The sequence below is a fragment of the Camelus bactrianus genome, chromosome 18, assembly GCF_048773025.1.
Source record: "Camelus bactrianus isolate YW-2024 breed Bactrian camel chromosome 18, ASM4877302v1, whole genome shotgun sequence".
NCBI lineage: Eukaryota > Metazoa > Chordata > Mammalia > Artiodactyla > Camelidae > Camelus > Camelus bactrianus.
Window position 1 is genome coordinate 4,967,957 of NC_133556.1, and position 21,682 is coordinate 4,989,638.

Genomic DNA, 21,682 nt, shown 5'->3' on the forward strand with positions numbered 1-21,682 from the left:
AACCCACAAAGTGACTGTATTTGGAGGGAGACAGCACCTTTAAAGAGGTAATTAAGGCTAAATGAGGTCCTAAGGGTTGGGCCCTAATCCAATATGATTGGTGTCCTTATAAGAAGAGGAACAGACACTAGAGAGAACATGAAGAGGTCATGTGTGCCCACAGTGAGACACTGGCTGCCTACAAGCCAAGAGAAGAGGTCTCAGAATGAAATCTACCTTGGTGGCACCTTGATCTTGGACTTATCAGCCTCGAGAACTGTGAGAAGTAAATTTTTGTTGCCTAAGTCACCCAGTCATTAATACTTTGTAATAGCACCTTGAGCAGACTAAGACAGCACCCAGTGGGCAATGGGAATACATTGGTGAAGAAAGACAGAAAAGGAGCTTACTGTCTAGGAGGGAAAACATGGTAAATGAATAAATAAGTAATTTCAGATTCTAAAGAAAATTCCACTATTATGAGAGACAGTGGAGGGAGGAGGCAGTCGTGTCCTTACACTGGACCTTAAGAAAGGGCTCTCTGAGGAGGTGACATCTGAGCTCATCAAGGACGACAAGGAGCCAGCTTTGTGCCTTTGAGGGAAGAACATTCCAGATAGGAGAATTAGCTTCAAAGGTCCTAGGTGGGCAGGAGGCACGGCAAGGCCATTGTGGCTGGAACACCAAGAATGAGGTTGGGAGGTGCACAGGGTCAAGGATTGAGGATAAGCTGAAAAGTCTTTGGAGGGTTTTAAGCAGAGGAGGGGCATGATCTAATTTATCTGATAGGGATGAAGTTGGCACTGTCCCCAACCTCTAATTCAGGAGATAGACAAGAAAACAGGCAAAAATCATAGCGGTGTGATGGGTACTTTCCTAGGAGAAGCTAAGGCCGTGGGAAAGTAGGAATTTCACCAATGTTACCCCTAGGCCTGACTGTAGGTCTTTATCACATGCAACTAAACTGAAACTTATTAAAGGATTTGTCTACTGCTGCTTTTTTTCTTCACCCTCCAAACAATATTAAACAACCTCGGTTAGCACACTGGTTCCGGCCCTCAGATTTTTCAACATTCCCAAACTTTAGACCTACTTTTTGGGGGTGGCAGTGGTAGGATCAAAGAGGATTTTGCTCACAAGTAGGCAGCTTCTCCCATGGGGGAAGCAGTGTTCAGACCCACTTGATTTCTCCTGGGGCAGAAATAATTGGTACTAAATACATCCACTTACAGTCCCAGCACTTCAGCAGAGGCTTGTTCTTGAGTGACATTAAACAAGAAAGGAGCATGTCTCTGAACAGGGCACCTTTCCTCCATGATATGCAGAAACTGCAAGCTGCTTATTACCAGGTGTGAAATGTACTGTCTGAGAAGGGAACACAAAGATTTTGGTGAGCTAGTGATGATGGAGGCAGGTGGGAGGGGCGTGGAGGAAGGAGGTAAGTACTGTCGGGAAGGGGCAGGAGGTGGAGCCAGGTCTTGGAGGTGGTAGAGGTAAGTCAGGTCATCACTTTCACGTTCTGTCCATAAACCACTCTTCATAGATGGAGCTGTAGGTGAGGCCGACAGTTCTTTTCTCTTCCAGGGCCTCTTGGTTCAGCCCACGCCACCTCACCTGGGCATCAGGGCCCAACTCTCCCCTCCGTTTCCTGGTTACTCTGGCCCAGGGCGGAAAAGCGGTCCTGTGCTGTCTAGCACCTGAGCAGGACGGCCACCTCCGGGCCAGAACACTAGGGCTTTCCTTTGCTTACAGGCTCTCCGTCTGTCTGCAGCCTTCGCCTTTCCAAAGACCCTCCTTACCTCCTCTCCCTCCCTGGGCTAAGAAAGACCCCAGGACCGGAGTGGGGAGAAAACCCCGACCTGCCTGCCACGTTCAGTTCAGGGGTGGGCTCTTACCGGGCCCGACGGCCACCTGCTGAAGAAGCGTCTCGGGTGCCCAATGCCCCGCAGCAGCCCTCAAGCGTCCCTCCCCACCCTCCAGGCTCCTGCGAGGGGACTTCGTGTAGAAACAGAGTCCAACCAAAGCCTGCGTACCTGCCTTCCCCCTCCTCCCCGCCCGCGGCCCCGCCCACGCGGGCGGAGGTTTAAAGGGCCGGGCAGGCCCACCCGGGCGTGACGTCCTTCGCCGCTCCCGCCGCCCGCCCAGGCCGCACCCACTTAGGGGCGGCGCGCCGGGGCCTAGTCCTCCAGCGGCCGGCGCGGCCTCTTTAAGCGGGGGCGGGACTGCGCGCGGCGGCGGCGGCGGCGGCGGCGGCGGCGAGAGCTGAGCTGGGGGTCGCCGGCCGGGGCTGCAAGAGTCCGGCCGCCGACCGGACAGTCGGGGTAAGCACGGACAGGCGCGGGAGGACGGCGGAACGGCCCCGGGAAGCGCGCGCGGCGGCTCTGACGGATGGGGCCCGGGCACGGGGAGGCCTCTGCGGCGCGGCGGCTCCGCGGAGCAACGGAGGGAGGCTCCGGGCGCCCCGGGGTCCCCTCCTCAACCGGGGCCCAGTCCGGGCGGCGGGGGCCGACGGCGGCCCTCAGACCGCCGCCGCTGACTGGCCGGGCGGGGGAGCGCCGGGAGGCGGAGGGCCAGCGGCGCGGGAATTGGCCCTTGGCGCCCGCCGTAGCTCGGCCCGGGAGGCGGGCGCTGGGTGTCCGGCGACGGTGACAAAAGGAGGGAAGCCGAGGGCCGTTTGAGGCCGGGGAGGTAGACCGTTGGGTCGGGGAGCCATCCCCCCGGAGGCGCTCCCGGCTGGCCTGGCACCTCTTGGCCTCCACGCAGGCACCTGGCTCGCCTGGCAGGGCGCGGAGAGAGAAGGTAGCGGCGGCGACAGCGCCCCCTCCGGTCCGGCGGCGCCGCCTCAGGCTGGGCTCGGCGCGGCGGGGCGGGGCGGCGCGGCGGGGCCGTTTGTCGGGAGCGGGCGCGGCGTCGGCTCCGGGCTTCCCACCAGGGCCGGGACGCGGGGCAGGACCGAAGCCAGGCCTGGACCTTCGGCCTTGGGGGTCTTGGAGCTGCTCTTCAGCACGCAGGAGGGACGGGATGTTTCCCCTCAGCCCCTCCTCCCCCAAGACCCTCCAGGCCCAGTCTGTCGAGGCCCCTGGAAGTGGGAGAGTTGACGCCTTCAGTGAAAAAGGCCCCTTCTTGGCCTTTAAAAAGTTTGTGCACGACCCGAAGTTTCTTAGGCAGTGCGAGGCCGTGACCCTGAGTCTTGTGTCTTCGGGGATGGGGATGCGGGGCCTGCGGTGTTCGGAGGTGAAAGAGGAGCCCGTAGTCGCTCATCAGCAGGGCTGACAGAAGCCCTCCCGTCTGTTTCCTTAGTGACTTTGCCTGCCCTGAGCCGGCGGAGCGGGGCTCCCGAGCGGGCTGGCTGCGCCAGGGCTGCGGACGGGCGTCCTCTCTGCATCGGAGAAGTGCTTTTGGTGTCTCTAGAGAGTGGCCGGAAGGGGCTCTGGCGTCAGGGTGTCCCCATCACTTGGGGCAGAAGTGGAGTGTATCCGGTAGGCAGGGCCGTTGAAAGGCCTGCAGGAGAGTTATTGGTGTGTTTGCAGAAGAAAAAAAAATCAAGTCGTGAAACTGCCCCTTAGTTCAGAGTGAAATGAGACAGTTATTTACGAGGGGGAGGCGGGGCAAGTAGGTAAAAGCAATTTCACCCGGTTCTCTAGACACTTACCACGTTCTTAGAATAGAAAGCAAGTCTCCGTTTTTTCAGCCTGGAGCTGCAGTTCTCAGTGTGGTCATCACCAAACCTGTTTGCAGTTCACTGAGGTGCTTTTTGAAGCATTTATTAGTTCATTCAGGGAGCATTTTTGGAGTTCCTACTGTGTGCCAGGTGCAAACAAAATTTACAGCTTCCTGGCTCCTCACTGAGCCACAGTCTCTGGGTGGTGCTTGGACATCACCTTTGGCACCTGGTGATTTTACTGCACAGTGGAGTTTGAGAACCAGTCGTGGAAGGCGGAGGTGGTCCTGCCACAGTCAGCAGACCAACTCCAGCCTGATGGCTATTTTCACACAGCGCATGAACTAAGAATAGTTTTTACACTTTTTAATGGTTGGGGAAAAAACATCAAGAGAACAATAGTGTTTCACGAAACAATTCAAATGAAATGCAAATTTCAGTGTCCGTAAGTAAAGATTGGTGGATTACTGCTATGCTGGTTTAGGTACAGGTTGTCTGTGGCTGTTTTGTGGTTAGTGCAGAGCTCAGTAATTGTGGCAGAGACCACAAAGCCTGAAATATTTTACTATCTGGCTCTTTAAAGAGGGTTTGCCGGCCCCTTGCTTAGGGAAAGATGGACAGGAAAGAACAGCATCTCTGTGTAAAAATCATGTTTAGAAGTTAATAGAAAGAATGGACTACAGTAACTTTTATTTTCTAAAAAGCAAAGGAAATAGTGTTTATTTTCTCTGAATTAATGCACAAGTGTTTAGAATAACTCAGGCATTTAGTCAGAATTTTCCAGAGATTGTGAGCTTGTACCCTTAAGTTCTCTAATCATCTGCTTCTTTTTGTAGGCTGGGTGAACTCATGGGCATGATCCTTTTCTCTTGAGAAGCAAAACTAGCTCAAAAGAAAAATGGCATTTGTTGCAACACAAGGGGCCACAGTGGTGGACCAAACCACTCTGATGAAAAAATACCTTCAGTTTGTGGCAGCTCTCACGGATGTAAATACACGTGAGTTAATCCTTTTCATCATTAGGAAATGCATTGATGTGACTCCTTCATCTCAGTTCAAATGATGTGCACACTGAGATGAGGAGTAACATTGACTTTTATGCCCATTTCCCCTTCCTCTGCTTTGTGGAGAAGCAAAGTGATGAGCATTACTGGCTGGAGCCCCAAAGAGGCACGCATGTGTGTGTGTTGGGGGGGGGGTGTATCCGTATCCTTGTCTGTGCATGCACACGTGTGGCTGGGAGTACGAATGAGTGTGACTGGTTCTAGGGAACTAGTTATGTGCCTTCCTTTGGACCATGACAGTCAAACTGATAAGATCTGATTGCTTCTCTTAAATTATTAAATCCAGTGATTTTAGGAACAGCCTTAACATGATTTGCATTACCTGATGGTTTATTTGCTTTGCCATTTACAGCTGATGAAACAAAGTTAAAAATGATGCAAGAAGTCAGTGAAAATTTTGAGGTATGACCTTTATATTTTATGCTTTTCATTTTGAGATAAATATTCATACGTGCTTTTTCCTGTTGCTTCCCTGTCAGTCTTTTTACTAGTAACTTAAAAAGAATTATCTTTTCAAATGTAACTTGTATTTCAAAATTGAAGTTTGAGAATTTCTACAGTGTTGTCCAGCTTCTTCACACTAGTGACAGTGCACCCCCGTGTTGAATGTTGCTTTTGGTTATTTGACTTTTTTTCATTTAAAATATGGTAGCTATTTTGGGCATATGCTTTCAAAATACACTACACTCAAACTTATGTTGCAGATTTGTTATGTTCAGGAAGTAGATGTTATGTTACTGTGGAATGAGAGCTGGCTGTCAGTTTTGGCTCTCTTGCTTGTAACCTCTCTGACCTTGATCAGTTTCTCTCTTCTGGGCCTAATAGTCTGCAATTTTATATTTACACATAGGTCCCGCAGATTCTGTTCATTTTTCTTCGGTCAGTCTTTTTTTCTCTTTGTTCTTTGATCTTCAGATTCACTGACTTTTTCTGTCATCTCCAGTCTGCTGGGATGTGAATATTTCAGTTTATTTGTATTTTTGTACTTTAAAATTTTAGTTATCTAATTATATGGTACTTTCAGTTTTAGAATTTCCATTTGGTTCTTCTTTAGATTTCACTTCTCTGCAGGGATTCCCTGTCTTCATTTATTGAGACCATGTTTTCCTTTTATTCTTTGAACATATTTATAATAACTGCTTTGAAGTCTTTGCTAAGTATAACATTTGGGTTCTATAAGGGTTGATTTCTCTTGACTATAGGTGACATTATCTTGCTCCCTTGCACGTCTAGTAGTTTTTTGATTGTATATCAAACACTGCGTGTAAAATGCCCTCGAATCTGTTGTCTCCCTTGGAAGATTATTGGTATTTTTACTGCAGTCAGCAGTTTGGCTGATGGCTGATCTCAGTGTACTTGTGTAGGCTTGGCTTTATGCTGTGGTAGGGAGGATCTGTGGGAAGCCCAAGGAGTTTCCAAGTCACTCTAACTTGGTAGGATTCAGCCTCCAAACCACATCTCCCTGTGGGTCTCATCAGATGTTGATTTTAGGCTTTGTTGGGACAGGTCTAAGTCAGGCCCTACTCGAGGGCACGGTGCTTCCACAGCCGAACATCCGAGGTGTTTTCGAGGTTAAGATCTTTGCACTGTGGTGAGGGTGCAGCGTCCTCTAATGTTGCTAGACCTCTGAAACCTCTCTTCGTCTTGCAGTCCTAAAGTCACCACTCCCTGGTAAGCCTCAGTTAGTCTTACCTTACCTTACGTGTAAGTGCAGCCCTGTCCACAGTCAGGGACTCATAGGGGACCATCCACACCCCATTCTATAGTTCCTTTTTCTCCGGGGCTTTGCCCTGCAAATTCCAGCCACTTCAGCTGCTGCCAACTCTGGTGTTTGCTCCTCAGCTAAGCAGGACAGTCCTGCTGTCACTGGGCTCCAGCTGGCTGAGCCCCAGTCCGGAAGATGAACCTGGCAGAGAGCCGGCGTGGTCGTGGGGTGCAGCTTGTGAATTCCCCCTCTTCTGGAGATCGTGGCTGTTCCACACCGCCTCTCATCTAGCACCTGAAAAGTGTTCTCCCACAGTTTGTCCAACTTTATGGTCAGTCTGGTGCCAGTTAGTCTCATAGGCCGAAGAGAAAGTCACTTTTCTTGTTTTTAACTTGGGAATGATAAAACCTTTCTCACAGAGGTAATGAGATTAAGAACAATAGATAAATTGTTTCCTAGCCTCTGTCATGGTCGTTTGAATTCGTAAGCATTAACTAAATGTTAGTGCGATTGAATCAAATATCCTATCTGTAGAAACAGTTGGTAGTTTTGTTTGGTAGGGGGACTTTTGTTTTGTTTTAAACAGATGTTTTCAAGGACTCATTGCCTTGAACTAAGCTGGAAAAAAAATCCTGAGATATTTAGAGACTGAGTTAAAGAGTTTTCTCTTCCACCCAAGCTGTTAATGCAAACTGTTAAAAAAAAAAAAACAAAACACTAAAAAAAGAGGTGGGAGGTAGAACAGGAAAGGCCTGCATTCTGTGTTTTATTGGAAGAACTGATGGGAGAGAACCACAGCCCTCAAAGGTTTATTTGAGAGGTTGGAACTGTGGAAGCTGCCTGTGAACCTGCGGGAACAGCACACGCCAGGCCTCTGCGTGTGGGCATGCGGCTCTGTGCCTTAAAGGTCTCACCCCTTTCTCTCCTGGTCAGTGTCGGGCAGTTAGCAAGCTGGTTCCTGGCTTTGGTCTCAGGTGCATTGATTAAATTAGCAGAATGAAACGTTAGTAAAGTAATATACTTGGGGCTTTTCCAAATAGTGACTTTTGAAATCTGTTTGATAGACATTTACCTTAAATGAGATTCAGATAACCAAGTCCTTCAAAGAATTAAATGCCAGAATAACCATCTGTAGGTAATTATAAATTACCCACACTACTACCCCAGAAAAAAGTGTTTAAATGAAGTGAGTGAAATTTAAAAAAGAATTCCCAATGGTTTCAGGAATCTTAAAAATTCGTTTCATTAACCACTTAGGGAGAAGATTCCAGGCTGAGTAGTTATCTATGGCCCACCTCTCAGGACAGAAAATAAAGAAACGTTCCAGTGAGAAATCATGTGAAAATTCATATGGATCTAAAAGCTGGGGGCTGAGTTGAAAAAATACTGCAGAATAACTGGGCAGTTTGTTGAATGACTCTTTTTTTATGGGAGAAACTTGAAACTCAGATGCTTGAAGGCTGTGGAATCGGCGGATGGTGTGGGCTTCTGTGCAGCTGAGCTTGATTTCTCAGTAACCTTGATAATGTTCCAGCATGACTCTTACCCCTCTTTTCCTTGAGTCCTTGAATGTGCGTGTTTGGTAAGAAGTCTTACGCTTTGGGGATGGAAGGTGACAGACACAGTTCCTGTCCCCAGTGGCTCACAGTCTTCTTGGGGAGAGGCTGTTGAGGTGCTGCACAGCTCCAGGGGCGCCCCCCGCACCGTGTGCTCTGGGAACAGCCCCTAGGACTGAGCGCTGGGTTGCCAGGAAGACTGGTACTCAGGTGTGCTGTCCGAGAATTGTGGTTCTTTCTTTGCTCCTGTGGCACCACACTCTTTCCTGCTTTTTGTCTGTCTCTTTCTTGGTTGGCGCCTCATGTAATAGACCACCCCATATCTTTATCTGCACCCCACATCAGGGTCTGGAGCCCCATATGCACTTAGCTACCCAGATTCCTCATCTCATTGTTTTCTCAGACTCATGATAGTAAAAGATTTAATTCCTTCCTTTTATACTCCCATCCCTACCAAGTTAAACTAAAAAAAGTTCAACATGTGCCTTTTACACTCATACTTTCTCATAATTTTGTGCCTTTGCGTGTGCTCTTAGAACCTTTCCCACTCTCTTGTGTGGTCCACTCCTACTGGCCTTTTAAAGGTTTTAGTGTCCCCAGCACTTCTTCAGGAAGGTGGTTTCTGCCATTGGTTCCATCCAGTAGTGTTATGTCCTATTGTTATGTTCCCTTAGCTGCCAGCACTTCCTCTGTCATAATTCTGTATTATCAGTTCTTTTCTTAATATCCGTCTTCCCCTGTCACACTACTGCCTCCCCTATCTCTGACAGCAGGAATTGTATCTACTTTATTCATCATTTTATCCCCAATGAGCACATGGTGGGAGCTCAGTACATGTTTGTTGAAGGAGTAAGTGAGGCCTTACAAGGGGAAAAGAACTTGGGTGTTAGATACACTTAAGTTGAATTCACTCTCAAAACTTTCTGGCTGATAATCAAGAGGTGTTTTAACCTCTCTGAGCCTCTCTTTTTAATCTGTGAAATGGACAAAATACTTACCTTAGGGTCATGGTGGGCACTGAGCTAGGGAGAAGCAGCACAGTGTGTGTGCAGCCCCTGGGGGCTCTGTGAACAACAAGCCGCAGTTACTCAGCCTTTACCGGGGACGGTGCTGCAAGCTTCACGTGGTTACACAAGGCAGGAAAAAATATCCTGCCTTAACAGATGGGGACATTGAGGAACAGAGGTTAAGTAACTGTCCCTCCCAGGTTTGCACTTCCCAAATGAATTCCTGAAACTGCCCTATAGCCATTTTATTGTACGATCTTCTGGCTACAGTTTCATTTCCTGTTCTTTTAAAGTCAGTGCTGGGAGAAGCAGTTGATGAGGTAGATTATAATCTAATTCCTATCAACCTAACTAATAAACTAGATTTTTAGATTGGAAAAGGTATCAGTTTGTTTAGGCTCTTCATTTTCCAGATGAAGAAACTCAAGTCTAGAAGCTAGATGACTTTTCAGAGGTCTCTGTAGAGCGTGGCAGAGCCAACCGCAACAGGCTCCAAGTTGAACACGTTCCACATCGTCAGTATTTCTAAGTTTACCGGTAAATTTTAGCATTTAGTTCTCTAGAATTGGATTTCAGAAACAACAATCATCCTAATTTATTTAAAACTATGTTATCACTAAAGCATCTGAAAGTATTAAAAATGTTGGCTCTGCTAAAATTTTTTTTGAGGTTATTATAATATGTGAATTTGAAATGAAAATATGTACGCAGACCTTAATGGGGTTTTCTTTTCTTTTTGCATAATTAGAATGTAACGTCATCTCCTCAGTATTCCACATTCCTTGAGCATATCATCCCTCGATTTCTTACATTTCTTCAAGATGGAGAAGTTCAGTTCCTTCAGGAGAAACCAGCCCAGGTAATCTGTTCAAAAATGTCAGTGAGAAACAAGGTGTCCTGCTGTAGGATTGCAAAGCACTTGGGAATTAAAGCAACTCAGAACATTTATGGTTCCCCTTAAAAATGAAAGAGGTTTTGTCAGGTAAGGATAACTTTGTCCAAGGCCACTACTACCTCAGTTAAATTTCTTGGTTTTATTTCTACATGACCATCTCTTTCATAGTTGGAACTGTTCACATTTGCGGACCCGTGACACACCCGAGCTCTGTGTGTTAGTCACATCCGCGTCTGTGCACGAGGGGGGCGATGGTTTAGTGCCCCTCCCATACCTGTTGCCCAGCTCTAATCTTACTGTGCTCAGTTCTTACAACTCTGGTCCACTTTGCTTTATCTGTGTCCCCTGTCCACTCTTTGCACCTCCTCCTCACCTTGATCATTTTAAACACTCCCATCATATTTTTTTCCTAGAAATATTTTCAGCACTGATCTCTTAAAAATAACTTTAAAAATTACTAAGTACCAATGAGAGTTAATTGCAAAGTAAAGCATTTTTTTTGTGGTACCAGTTCAAGGTCTACCTATTTTTAGTTCTCAGCCTCATAGACAGAATCATGAAAGCTCAGCACAGCTTGGGATGTGATTAGTCCTTAGGCCCAGGGTACTTGGAGAGAACGTCACAGGAGCTAAACTGAGATCACAAAGTTCACTTTGTGTTTTGCTCTTTCTTCTTAAATCCATCCCCCACGCACACGTTGATATCCGTCTGCTGGACAAAGATAAGGGGTGAAAGGGGGACAGTTTGGCTTACTTGGTTCGGTACACGGTTGTAGAAATAATGGAAGTATTGGTTTGTAGTGCTTTGGTTACATTTAAATAATTTACAAGGCTCTTTCTAAAATGGGCTCCATCATGTAGTCGGGTGGTCACCAGTGCTGGGTGTAGCTGTGTGACGCTTGTGGAATGGGAAAGAATTACCTTGGAACTCTTGGAAGGACTTGATGTTAACATTTTTATTTCTCTTCAACAGCAACTGCGAAAGCTAGTTCTTGAAATAATTCATAGAATACCAACCAATGAACATCTTCGTCCTCATACAAAAAATGTTTTGTCTGTGATGTTTCGCTTTCTGGAGGTAACTTTTGAGAATTCTTGTTATTTAGCCACATTCAAAACTTTGAATGATTTTCTTACTGTAAAATCCAGGGTTATACAGCCATTACCCTCTCACTGAAGTTCTGGCTCCCATGAGTAAAAATTTTCTTGATGTCCATTTTCTCCCATTTTGCTGACCAATTACTAAGAAAGGTTAAATGAACATCATGTTTTTTGAGTCACTGGGAAAGTGACCAGACACAGTGGGAACCTTTGAAAGTGTGTCCGGTGGCGGTCGACAGAGCACAGAGTTCACTGGCTCCGTGCGTCCGTCTGTGTGTCGGGCACAGTAGACACACAGTCAGAAAGGGTTGCTCAAGTTCTTGGGGTCAGTCCATTTGGTACCTGTTAAGCTAACCTCTCAATTGGTTTCCTTACTGTTCTTAGTCTTGATTTCTTAGTTCTCAGTCTTGATTTTCAGTTCTTAGTTTAGAATTCTGTCATGTTTCTGGACTCCGTGGGAAGAGGAGCTTTAGAAGAGGACAGAGGCGGGTTCAGACCTTGGCTCTGTTTTACTAGCTCTGTTACATCAGCCACATTGCTTACCTGCCCTGAGCCTTAGCTTCCTCGCAGGAAAGGTGTGGATGGTGCCCCAACTCGGTGCCCCAACTCAGACAGCATCTGTAAAGCGTCAGCACTGGGCCCAGTACGTGGTGGGTGCTCAGTCACTGTCCTTTGGCAATATTTTCAAGCAATGAAAAGTGTCTGTTGGGCCATTAAGACGTTAGTTCATGGTGTGACTTGCCAGAAATGTGTTACTCATGTGTCAGAGTGTTACTCTCACAGAACCTACTGGTGGGACGCCCTTCAGCTGGTCCTTCCTGTCTGGGACAGCTGTGTTCTGTGGGTTTGTGAATTTTCAACAGATCAAATCTAAGTTGGTTGATGGAGGGTGTGTATGCAGAAAATATTTAGAAAATAGTCTTTAATGTTTAGATTAAAATAAGGTTTCAGAAATATAACTCTTAAATGCTTTTTTTTTTAGACAGAAAATGAAGAAAACGTTCTTATTTGTCTACGAATAATTATTGAACTACACAAACAATTCAGGCCACCCATCACACAAGAAGTAAGTGTTTATCCTGATAGCACTTTTAAAGTGTGCCGACCAGTCCCTTCTGCTCTGTGAATTATTTTACTTTGTTAGAGTTGACGCAGCACATGTTGCTTTCAGTCATGGAGGATACAACCAAAGTTAGGGGAAATCCTTTATCAGTTAAACAGTGACTATTTTCCTGAAAGTGTATATGAATATTTTGCTGAATCTGTTCAGTAGTTGAAATGTGTTCACTGGCCAAAGTGGCAGGGCTGTTTGGGTGGGTCTGGTGTTTAAAGTTTGAGATGCCGCAGGGCTCCATCACTGCTACACGAGGGTCAAGAGGTGGGTTTTGACGTCCGAGCTGGGCTTGACTCTCAGTGTGCAGTTCAGTAGCTGTGTGGCACTGGGTAATCTCCGAGCCTTTTGAGGTTCTTCTGTAAAATGGGGGCAGTCACAATATGTCCTCAGAGATTGCTTGGAGAATTAAATATAAAAGTTAAAGTTATTAGCACAGGGATTGGCATCTGAATCTTCAGAGTAAGGCAGTCTGTGTTAGCCATAATTAAGATAATGTCTTCTCTGGTGATAACCTTGGCAAATACCTAGTGTAGATTATTGGGAATTAAAAGCCTAAAGACAAAATAGAATTCCTTCCACCCTAAAAACCATATTTAGTGTCTTGGTGACTTCCTTTCCTTTTCCCCGCCTTGTCCATATGTATGTTTTTCTACATAATCGCAGTACTGCTGTGGGTGACTTTATATCCTGATTGTTTCCCTTCACATTACATGTAAGCATTTTCCTAAAATACTTCATGAAAAGGATTTTGTATAGTTACTTTTTAATGGATATATGATATTATTTCATATTTTTGGATATTTAAGGTATTCCAAAATATTTGTTTTATGACCATAACTAAATATCTGTTTACAGTTCCAATTATTTTGTAGACTGGGTTTGCAGACAGAATTACCAGATCAAAGGTGTTAATGTTTTAGTGCTTCTGGTGAATATTGTTACCTTGGTTTCCAGAAAGGCTTCTGCAGTTTAAGCTTCTCTCAGCAAGTGGGTATCTCCCTGTTGTGGCCCTCCCTCCAGCATGGTGTGGGCTTACTTTTTGAAAGGCAAAAAGTGGCATTCATTATAATTTTCATTCCTTTGCTCTTCCTAAATTAGAAGGCTTGTTTTCTGTTTATCAGTCTTTTGTGGGTTCTTTTGTCTGTTTGTTCACATTCATTGCTTATTTGTATCTTGAGTGTGACTTTTTTTTTTACTTGTTTTATGAGTTCTTATATAGGAAGACTATTAGCATTTTTCTTATTTATTGTAAACATTTTCTGTTTATAAATATCTTACTTACACTGTCTTTTTTTAGATTCATCATTTTTTGGATTTTGTGAAACAGATTTACAAGGAGCTTCCGAAAGTAGTGGTATGCAGTTTTTAATATTATCTGGATTTATTATTTATATTTATTTCTCATCCCAAAGGGTTGAAGGAATGACTGTAGGGATGCTAGTTTTAGAATGGAGAATGTTAAGTGGTGATAAAAATATACGTTGATATATTAGCCACTTAAAAAAGGGGTTCTTTTGGTTTCACTGTTTAGATTAAATACTGTATTTTGACATAAAAGCAGGATATCCTTATTGTAGAAATTTTCCAAAAAAAAAAAAGAAATCCGTAATTATTCTCTCACTTGTAAGCAGCCATCTCCATTGATGTTCTGGGCTTCACTTTGTGCTCTGTGACGATGGTGGCGCTCACAGTCTTGAAGCCTTTGGGGGCAATGATGACTACTTTCAGCATTTTTTCTGTATCATTAAAATTTTTTCCTATATTGAAAGAACCGTTTCCAAGCAGTGCTACCAATATGACAGTGTATGGAGTGGAAGCGGAAAGACCCCTGCCTGTCCTGCTCTCATGTATCGGAAGGAATCACTGTTAGAGTTTTGAACATCCTCCGAGATCCTTCTTCTGGCGGTCATGGTTCTTAGTGACCTGTAGTTTTCTGTCATGCATGTACCTTGACCATCTCCCTGTTGCTGGTTTTCCAACCACTTTCAGTTCATTATTGTCACAAAAAATGCTTTGGTAAAAATCATTGCATAAATCTGCTTATAGGTCAGAATTTCTATTTTAAAGATTTTTTAAGCTTAAATTTTTTAAAAAACTAACATTTTTCAATGTTAAAATTGACTTTTTGGTCTTTAAGGATTTTAACCTGCTGATAGGGTATAAAACTTAAAATGCGTTCTGAATTATCGTCACCGTTGTGTCAGCTACCATTTCCATCAGTCTTAGAGATACTTTTCATCGTAAGTCGTCTTTCTTCACCTGAAGCCCAAATCCCATTGAGAACTAAGGATGACAGCGAGGTCCTGACTTTTAAAAATGTCTTCTGTACTTCACTTCTGTTTAATATTTGATCTCTATTTAGGAGACTGTTTGGAAAGTGAATTCACTGGGGGCCAGCTCCTAGTTTCTTATCGCTAGAGGGATGGGGTGCATCCATCCCGGCTCACTCGGGTAGTAATGTTATATAACATACGTTTCATCTTTTATCAGCCAGGGAACAAAAAGGAAAAAATACTCAGGGCAACTTTGTTTTCTTTTGTTGGAGATGGAAAGTGTGTTCTCTGTCGTGTTATGTTTATGGTCCTGAAAGATGAGGACCCGAGCGCTGCGGGGTGGGTGCACCGTGGGCTTGTAGGGCATTCATCGTCTTCCACCACGTCAGGTGTGCTTTATTGAGGGATGTTGTGTTTGAGTTTAGGAAAAATGACTTCTGTTCTTCTTGTGTAGAACCGCTACTTTGAGAACCCTCAGGTGATCCCTGAGAACACAGTCCCGCCCCCGGAAATGGTCGGGATGATCACAACAATCGCTGTGAAAGTCAGTCCTGAGCGGGAGGACAGCGAGACCAGAACGGTAATCTCTTTTAGTTGTTTGCTTTGTTTTTATCCCTGTCTCCTGTTCTTGGCAGAGGAGAATGAGGTATTGACTTTTTATACCACTTAAATTCTTTGCTTTTTTTCTTAAACACACAGAGGCATTTAAAATAAGCAAACAAATGTGTGTGGGCATGAGAGAGAGTCACTGATGGTGCTGTGCAGCCTTGAGGGGTGCAGGTGAACTGTTGCTCACCATTGATGCAAAGATGCAAAGATAAAATCTAGTGGAATCCAGAACTGCCTGTTTGAAAGAGCAACTGACCAGGCCAGGGGGCCTCTGTTCCGTCCTGAGCTTTGATTCGCGAAAGTCCCTTTAAGCTACATACCATTTGTCAGTCAGTGCATTGCGGCCTGGGCTCTGGGGACAGAAGCTCTGGGATGATGCTCCAGCTCCACCACTTGCGTTCGGACTGTAGGAAAGTTCATGAACCTTTGTCTGTCCTTATTTGTGCTCTTATCTGAAAAATCCATCTCCTGGAGTTTTGTGACAGTGTTGCTGGTATTGCCTGCAGCTGCTGTGTTGTATTTGTAGCATCTGGCGCATGGGCAACATGTACTGAGCGTTCACCATGGCTATGTTTTGTGATTGAGTCAAGACTATCATCTCTGTTTTAGTGAAATGATTTTTACAGAATGTTTCCCTTTGTGCTGGGATAAACAGGAAACTGCATTTTGAATGAAGCTTTCATTCCTGTGCTCTTTCTGAATTAGAAGCTTGTTTTCTGTTTTTCAGTTTTTGTGTTTTTTTTTTTTTTGCTTGTCTGTTCCTGTCCATTGCCCATTTGTATTTTGAGTCTGACATTTTCCTGACCTGTTTGAGTTTTTATATATTGAGACTCTTAAACTTTTTTATTTATTGTAAGCATTTTTCCTGTTTATAAATATCTTTGGATAAAACTAGGTAAACTTGTACTTTTTGCTGTTGTTCTTTTAAGTAAGCAAAAGAAAAGATTTAAATTAAAAAAAACATTTCTTAGATGATTTGAATCTCTAAGTTTTGACAAATTTTCCTGAGGTTTTTTACTACAGGTGACTACATTGTAAAGTATAAAATCCTTTAATATAAATAATAGTTCTATATACTTTGTTTTCAGAATAATTTCGTTCTTTCACAGATAACAGCAAAGATGTGTCAGTGTTTCCGCTTCCCTTTATTTCGATGGGGCGGTGCTTAGTAGCGGGACACTGATTGGGGCTGTTCTCAGTGCCACAGTGATAACCACAGTCTTGGTCTCTCTCTTACAGCATTCCATCATTCCAAGAGGATCTCTGTCTTTGAAAGTCTTGGCAGAATTGCCCATTATTGTTGTTTTAATGTATCAGGTATGCGTATTGCTTAGTAGTTTCTTGGGTTTGGGGCTTCTGGTTTTATGACAAAGTTTATGTCTAATTTTCCATGTCAAATAGATGTGTATGCTATGCATGTGCTAACTAATGCATCTTACAGTTTCTTTGGTATGCCAGATTATTTTGTTAAAAGCAGAGTGTAAAGGCATGAAAATCTGATATGTTTGCTTTTAGCTCTACAAACTGAATATCCACAATGTTGTTGCTGAATTTGTGCCCTTGATCATGAATACCATTGCAATTCAGGTATCTGCACAAGCCAGGTGAGATTTCTTTGGACAGTCGCATAGCTGGCTGCTGTAGTTCTTTATTAATTTTTTAGGGTGGGGGAGGTATTTGGTTTATTTATTTAGTTTTAGAGGAGGTACTGGGGATAGAACACAGAACCTCGTGTGTGCTAAGCATGTGCTCTATCACTTGAGCTGCACCCTCCCCCACACCATAGTTCTTTAACTCAAGAAAAAAAAAGCCTGCTGTTGTCATTTGTAAGACAGGACAATTTTGAGAGATTAAAATTTTGGTAAACTTACATGTATTTTTGGCTTTCTGAACTTACACTTCAATAATGATAGTAATGGTTATTTTGGGGAAAAAAAGTTATTTTGGTTCCTTATTTTGCAAAGATGATGTGTCTTTGGTGTCTTGTAAACTTAGAACTATCATTAGGCATTTCTATCCTCAGTACAGTAGTTAGAGCTTTGGGATAGTCCAGGCTTTCTCACCATCAAGTTCTTGCTGTTCCTTTCAGCATGAGTGCTAGAAAGTTCTTTACCCTCTTCATTCATCCTCACTCATCATCCTAATCACTAATGAGGCCAAACGTGTTCATCCTTTGAGGTCTCTCAGTGAAGCTTTTTCTCACATTTCATAGCATTCCTAGTAAGACCTTTATCACTTAACCTCTTGACTTGCAGCCTGTCTGGCTCGGAGTCAGTCGGGGGCAGGATCTGAGGGTGATCAGCTCTCACAGCCCTGTGGCCCCAGCCCGGGTCTCTCACTGAGCAGATAGGTGCCCTCAGCCGTCTTCTAGGGGAGCGGGTCAGTCTCTCGTTAGTTGGAGGGATTCAGGCTGTGGCTGCTGCCCAGTGGCCGGAGAACTGCCTGCTTTGTGCCTTCGAGGCCTTTGTGTTACTTGGAACTGCATAAAGGTATAGGCATGTTCACTGTTGCGCTGTGTAGAAATCACACTTTTTGGATTATTACAGGCTTTTAATTAATGTTAACATCACCTTAAAGAGTTGAGAGCTAATATTGTAAATTTTGGTCATTTCTCATCCAGGCAACATAAGCTTTACAACAAGGAGTTGTATGCTGATTTCATTGCTGCTCAGATTAAAACATTGTCATTTTTAGCTTACATCATCCGAATTTACCAGGTAAGTTCATCAGCTTTTAAGTCAGGGTTATTGAGATATAATTTACATGCAGTAAAATTCACCTTTTGTAGATGTACATTTCTGTGAATTGACAAATGCATACAATTGGTAACCACCAGTACATCAGAATATAGAACATTTCCCTCATCCAGAAAATTCCTTTTATACATTTGTAGTCAATTTCCTTCTCCTACCTCCAGTCCCTGGCAAATACTGGTTTGTTTTCTGTCCCCATATTTTTGGCATTTTCAGAATGTCATCTAAATTAATCACTTGTTGGACAGTGTATGTACCCTTTTGAGTCTGGCTTCTTTTGCTTGACAGTAATGCTGAGGTTCATCCTTGTTACTTTATTGCTGATTTGTTACTTTTCCTTGGTGGTTAGTTGTCATAGTTTGTTCAGGCTGCCTTAACAAAATGCTGTATGTAGGTTAGGTGGCGTAGACAGCAAACTGTTCCGGAGCCTGGAAAGTCCAAGATCAAGGTTTCATTGGGGTTTGGTTTCTGGTGGGGCCTTTCTTCCTGGGTCACAGGGACCACCTTCTCCCTCCCCTGTGCCCTCCCGTGGTGGGGAGGTGGTGGGGAGGTCTCTGTTTCTCTTTAATAAGGCTGCAGTCCTCTACTGGGTTAGGTCTCCACCCATATGACCTCATTCAGCCTGAGTTACCTCCAGACACAGTCATAATGGGGTGTTAGGGCCTCAACAGATGAATTTGGGGGGCGATGGGTGGACACAGGCCAGGCCGCAGCTGTAATACTCCGTTGTATGGATGGATGTACCACGGTGTGTTTTTCCATTCACCAGTTGATGAACATTTGAGTCATTTGCATTTTTTTAGAGCTATTTTATCGGGGTATAATTCATGTACCATAAATTCACCCTTTTAAAGTGTACAGGTCTGTGGGTTTTAGTTTATTCACAGATTTGTACACACCTCATCACTGCTTGGTTTTAGAGTAATTTCACCCCTAAAGGACACCAGCACTGATGAGCAGTCACTCCACTCTCCCCCATCCCCAGCCCTGGGCAGCCACTGATGTGCTTTCTGTGTTTGTAACTTCGCCTGCTTCATTTTTGGCTAAATAAAGCCACCATAAATATTTGTACACAGATTTTTGTGTGGATTATTTGGTTCACTGACTTTCGCTGTTGTTGAAAGTTGTGTGTTGTAGTAAATTATGTGGGGGAGATTGGAACTTAAAAAAGGCTTATCTAAAATGATTATCTAATAAAACTGTGATAAAGAAATTTTAGAAGCTTTTTTGAGGAGCCTCTAGAGTAGTTTTTTTGTTGCTTTTTGGTTTTTTTTCCCATTTGGAGCTGTGGTCTCCATACTTAAATCATAAGAACTTGAAGGAAAAAAGTGATGCCTTATCTTTCATTAGTCATATAGTTTTTTTAATAAAACTCTCATGGAGGTAATTATTCTTTTTTTTTAAAGTGAAAAAGAGTTGCATAAAATATTTAGTTGAAAAACAATGAGGAAAGCATTACCATTAGAGGAGTAAAAAAATTCAAAAGAATATGAAAGCAAACATATGCATGTATATGCATGACTGGGACATTGTGCTGTACACCAGAGAGTGACACATTGGAACTGATGGTACTTCAATTAAAAAAAATTCAAGACCTGGTAATTAACGTAATTTTAGTATTGCCACCAGAACCTAATTTCCACTGATCACAATGAACGGGTTTTATAACTTTTCTTCACTTTAGTGCTACTCAGAATCTTCATCTTTTAGCAAAAATCGATCAACCACAAGGGAATGGTTAGATAAATTATGGTAGGTTCACATCTGAAATATGGTGAAGTTATTAACAATTAAGATGTGTATTTTTTTTTTCGGTGGTAACTATTCTAACGTATGGAATAAATTTAGTCCTGAACTATTCTATAACAGTGCAGTTGTAATTGTTTTTATTCTAAACTACCTTTAAAAAGCATTTGTAGCCTTCCTTCCCCCAGCTCATTTTTTAATGTGTTTATGTACATAACTAAGAAAACATACTAAGAAAAGGAAACATTTGGCATAAAAAAAATCTGCATTATATACCCCTTGCTGTTTTAGTCAGCTTGAGTTACTGTGAATAACCTCCTAAAACACCTCAGAAGGCGATCGTGACTTCGCTTATTCTGAGTTGATTAAAGGTGTCTTTGGCGTCATCATTAACAACTGACATTGACGGATGACCAAGGAAAGAGTTTTGGTTTTTGAACTTAAGTGTTTATTTCTTCCTCCTCCCCCCTTAATGGTGAAGTAATGCAGATTCATTGTTGAAAGTTGGGAAAATGCAGAACAGCGACGAAGCCATCCGTAATCCCACTCCCTGTGTGAAGCCCACTGCCCCTCCTGCTGCCGCGCCCCCGCCCCGCCCGGCAGCGCGCGCGCACGCACGAGAGCCGCTGAGCCTCTGGGTGATCCCGTGTATTAGGCCGCTGACTTTATCAGGGTCCTTTTAGCTAAGCTTCGTCTTCCGGAATTTTTTAAAAGTTTAGGAAGCTTCAGTTTTTCTCAGCAGCTGCCTGTCAGTGTAGCTGTTATTTTCCTCTCGTTGTACAGGATTTGGTGACTAAATACTCCCAGCAAATGGTGAAGGGAATGTTGCAGTTACTCTCAAACTGCCCCGCAGAAACCGCTCACCTCAGGAAGGAGCTTCTGATTGCCGCGAAGCACATCCTCACCACCGAGCTGAGGAACCGTACGTCCGCCGCGCCTTGGAGCGCCTGCCTGCCACTGCGCGTGCGCGCGCCGCCGTCCTCGGGGCGGCCGGCGCCCCCTGTCGTGCCGAGCCTCCGGCTCGCTGCGTGTTTCTGGCTCCATGTGTCCTTTCCTTCTTTACCGCTCTTTTAGGTGTACTTTTTCTCCTTTATCTGCCTCCTACCTCCCCCCTCTGCCTGCCCACCCACCTCTACTGTCTCTTCTCTCTCTGCCTCTCTTTTTTGCCTGCCACCGGGGTCCTCCCTTCATCTTCTCAGCGATTTCAGGATTTATGTGATAGTTTCCTCGGCATAGTTTACAGTCTGAGTATCTCTCGGTGCTGCTCTGCCTTCTGACTGCATGTCTTTTGACATTGCAAATAGCCATTTGCTCTCTTGACTCACAGCGGACAGTCTTTAAAAGATGAGCAGAAACATGCTTGCTTTCTCCGTGCTGTGAGAATGGTGGAAGAGCTCAGGCTGACTTCCTGTGTCCTGCCGTGTGAGCGGTGAGGACTTGGAGGTGCGCTGGCGAGTCGCATATACACGCAGGAGGTTTCTACTTGTTGACGTGTGGACAGATGAAAAACCTGTCCCATGTTTATCAGATAACCTCTGATCCACCACGCACAACCAGGCCTTCCTCTGAGGCCATAAAGCTCAGTTTTAGTTCTGTTGACTCCACAAAGATTGTCAGCTTTCCAAGGTGCTTCTTTCCAAGGCTAGATCACGTTAGACTTGCTGAACTCAGCTTTTAGACGCTTCTTTCCTTTTTTTTAACGGAAAAAAGATGTTTTAGGATATTTTGAAGCTCATAGTAGTTCCTAGACTTAAACAGGTAACATTGTTGACATCTCTAAAAAGTTTTTATTGAAAGAAACATTTAAAGAATCGTATTAAACGTTACCCATATTATTATAAAATACAAAGAAATGTATGTATATAGTTAAAATGTACACATCTGCTACCAAATGTTAGATGAAAGCATTGAAGTGAAATACGTAAGTCACGATTCATTTAAGCTTACTTTTTTGGCATCTGAAATACCAGGTGCTGAGTCATCTGTGCTGATCCTGAGGAGCAGTCATTTGAAAAAACCTGGACTATTTAATAACCTGCCCGTTTCCCTAGAGATTCTGATTCTGGGTCATGAAGGGCTTCTGGAAGCCAGTGCCATGCCACTTACTTTCTTAACATTTCTTCACATGTTTTACTCACCCCTTGCCACCCCTCAGCCTGTGGTATCTGAGCCCTTTGCATCTTTCCTCTGGGCCTCCTTCCTTGGCCACCTCACCACACA

The 21,682-nt window shown here is 44.2% G+C and overlaps 1 protein-coding gene and 1 non-coding gene across 13 annotated transcripts in view; both read left to right on the forward strand.

The window, feature by feature from the left end:
* Positions 1 to 2,144: 2,144 nt before the first annotated feature.
* TRRAP (transformation/transcription domain associated protein) overlaps positions 2,145 to 21,682 on the forward strand; it is a 97,113-nt gene continuing 77,575 nt past the window's right edge. For 11 of the 12 annotated variants that reach the window (XM_074345694.1, XM_074345698.1, XM_074345700.1 and 8 more), the window contains exons 1-12: positions 2,145 to 2,300; positions 4,477 to 4,638; positions 5,057 to 5,106; positions 9,721 to 9,831; positions 10,840 to 10,944; positions 11,950 to 12,033; positions 13,379 to 13,435; positions 14,809 to 14,934; positions 16,203 to 16,280; positions 16,479 to 16,567; positions 17,584 to 17,680; positions 20,246 to 20,384. In XM_074345694.1, the coding sequence (XP_074201795.1) occupies positions 4,539 to 4,638; positions 5,057 to 5,106; positions 9,721 to 9,831; positions 10,840 to 10,944; positions 11,950 to 12,033; positions 13,379 to 13,435; positions 14,809 to 14,934; positions 16,203 to 16,280; positions 16,479 to 16,567; positions 17,584 to 17,680; positions 20,246 to 20,384 (1,036 nt within the window). In that variant the 5' untranslated portion in view covers positions 2,145 to 2,300; positions 4,477 to 4,538. Of the gene's footprint in view, positions 2,301 to 2,605; positions 2,779 to 4,476; positions 4,639 to 5,056; positions 5,107 to 9,720; positions 9,832 to 10,839; positions 10,945 to 11,949; positions 12,034 to 13,378; positions 13,436 to 14,808; positions 14,935 to 16,202; positions 16,281 to 16,478; positions 16,568 to 17,583; positions 17,681 to 20,245; positions 20,385 to 21,682 lie in introns of those variants that run through there. The other variant, XM_074345695.1, reaches the window with a different exon arrangement.
* LOC141573968 (small nucleolar RNA ZL1) lies at positions 4,767 to 4,970 on the forward strand. The gene has a single exon (XR_012500462.1). It is a non-coding gene; the product is annotated as a small nucleolar RNA ZL1 (small nucleolar RNA).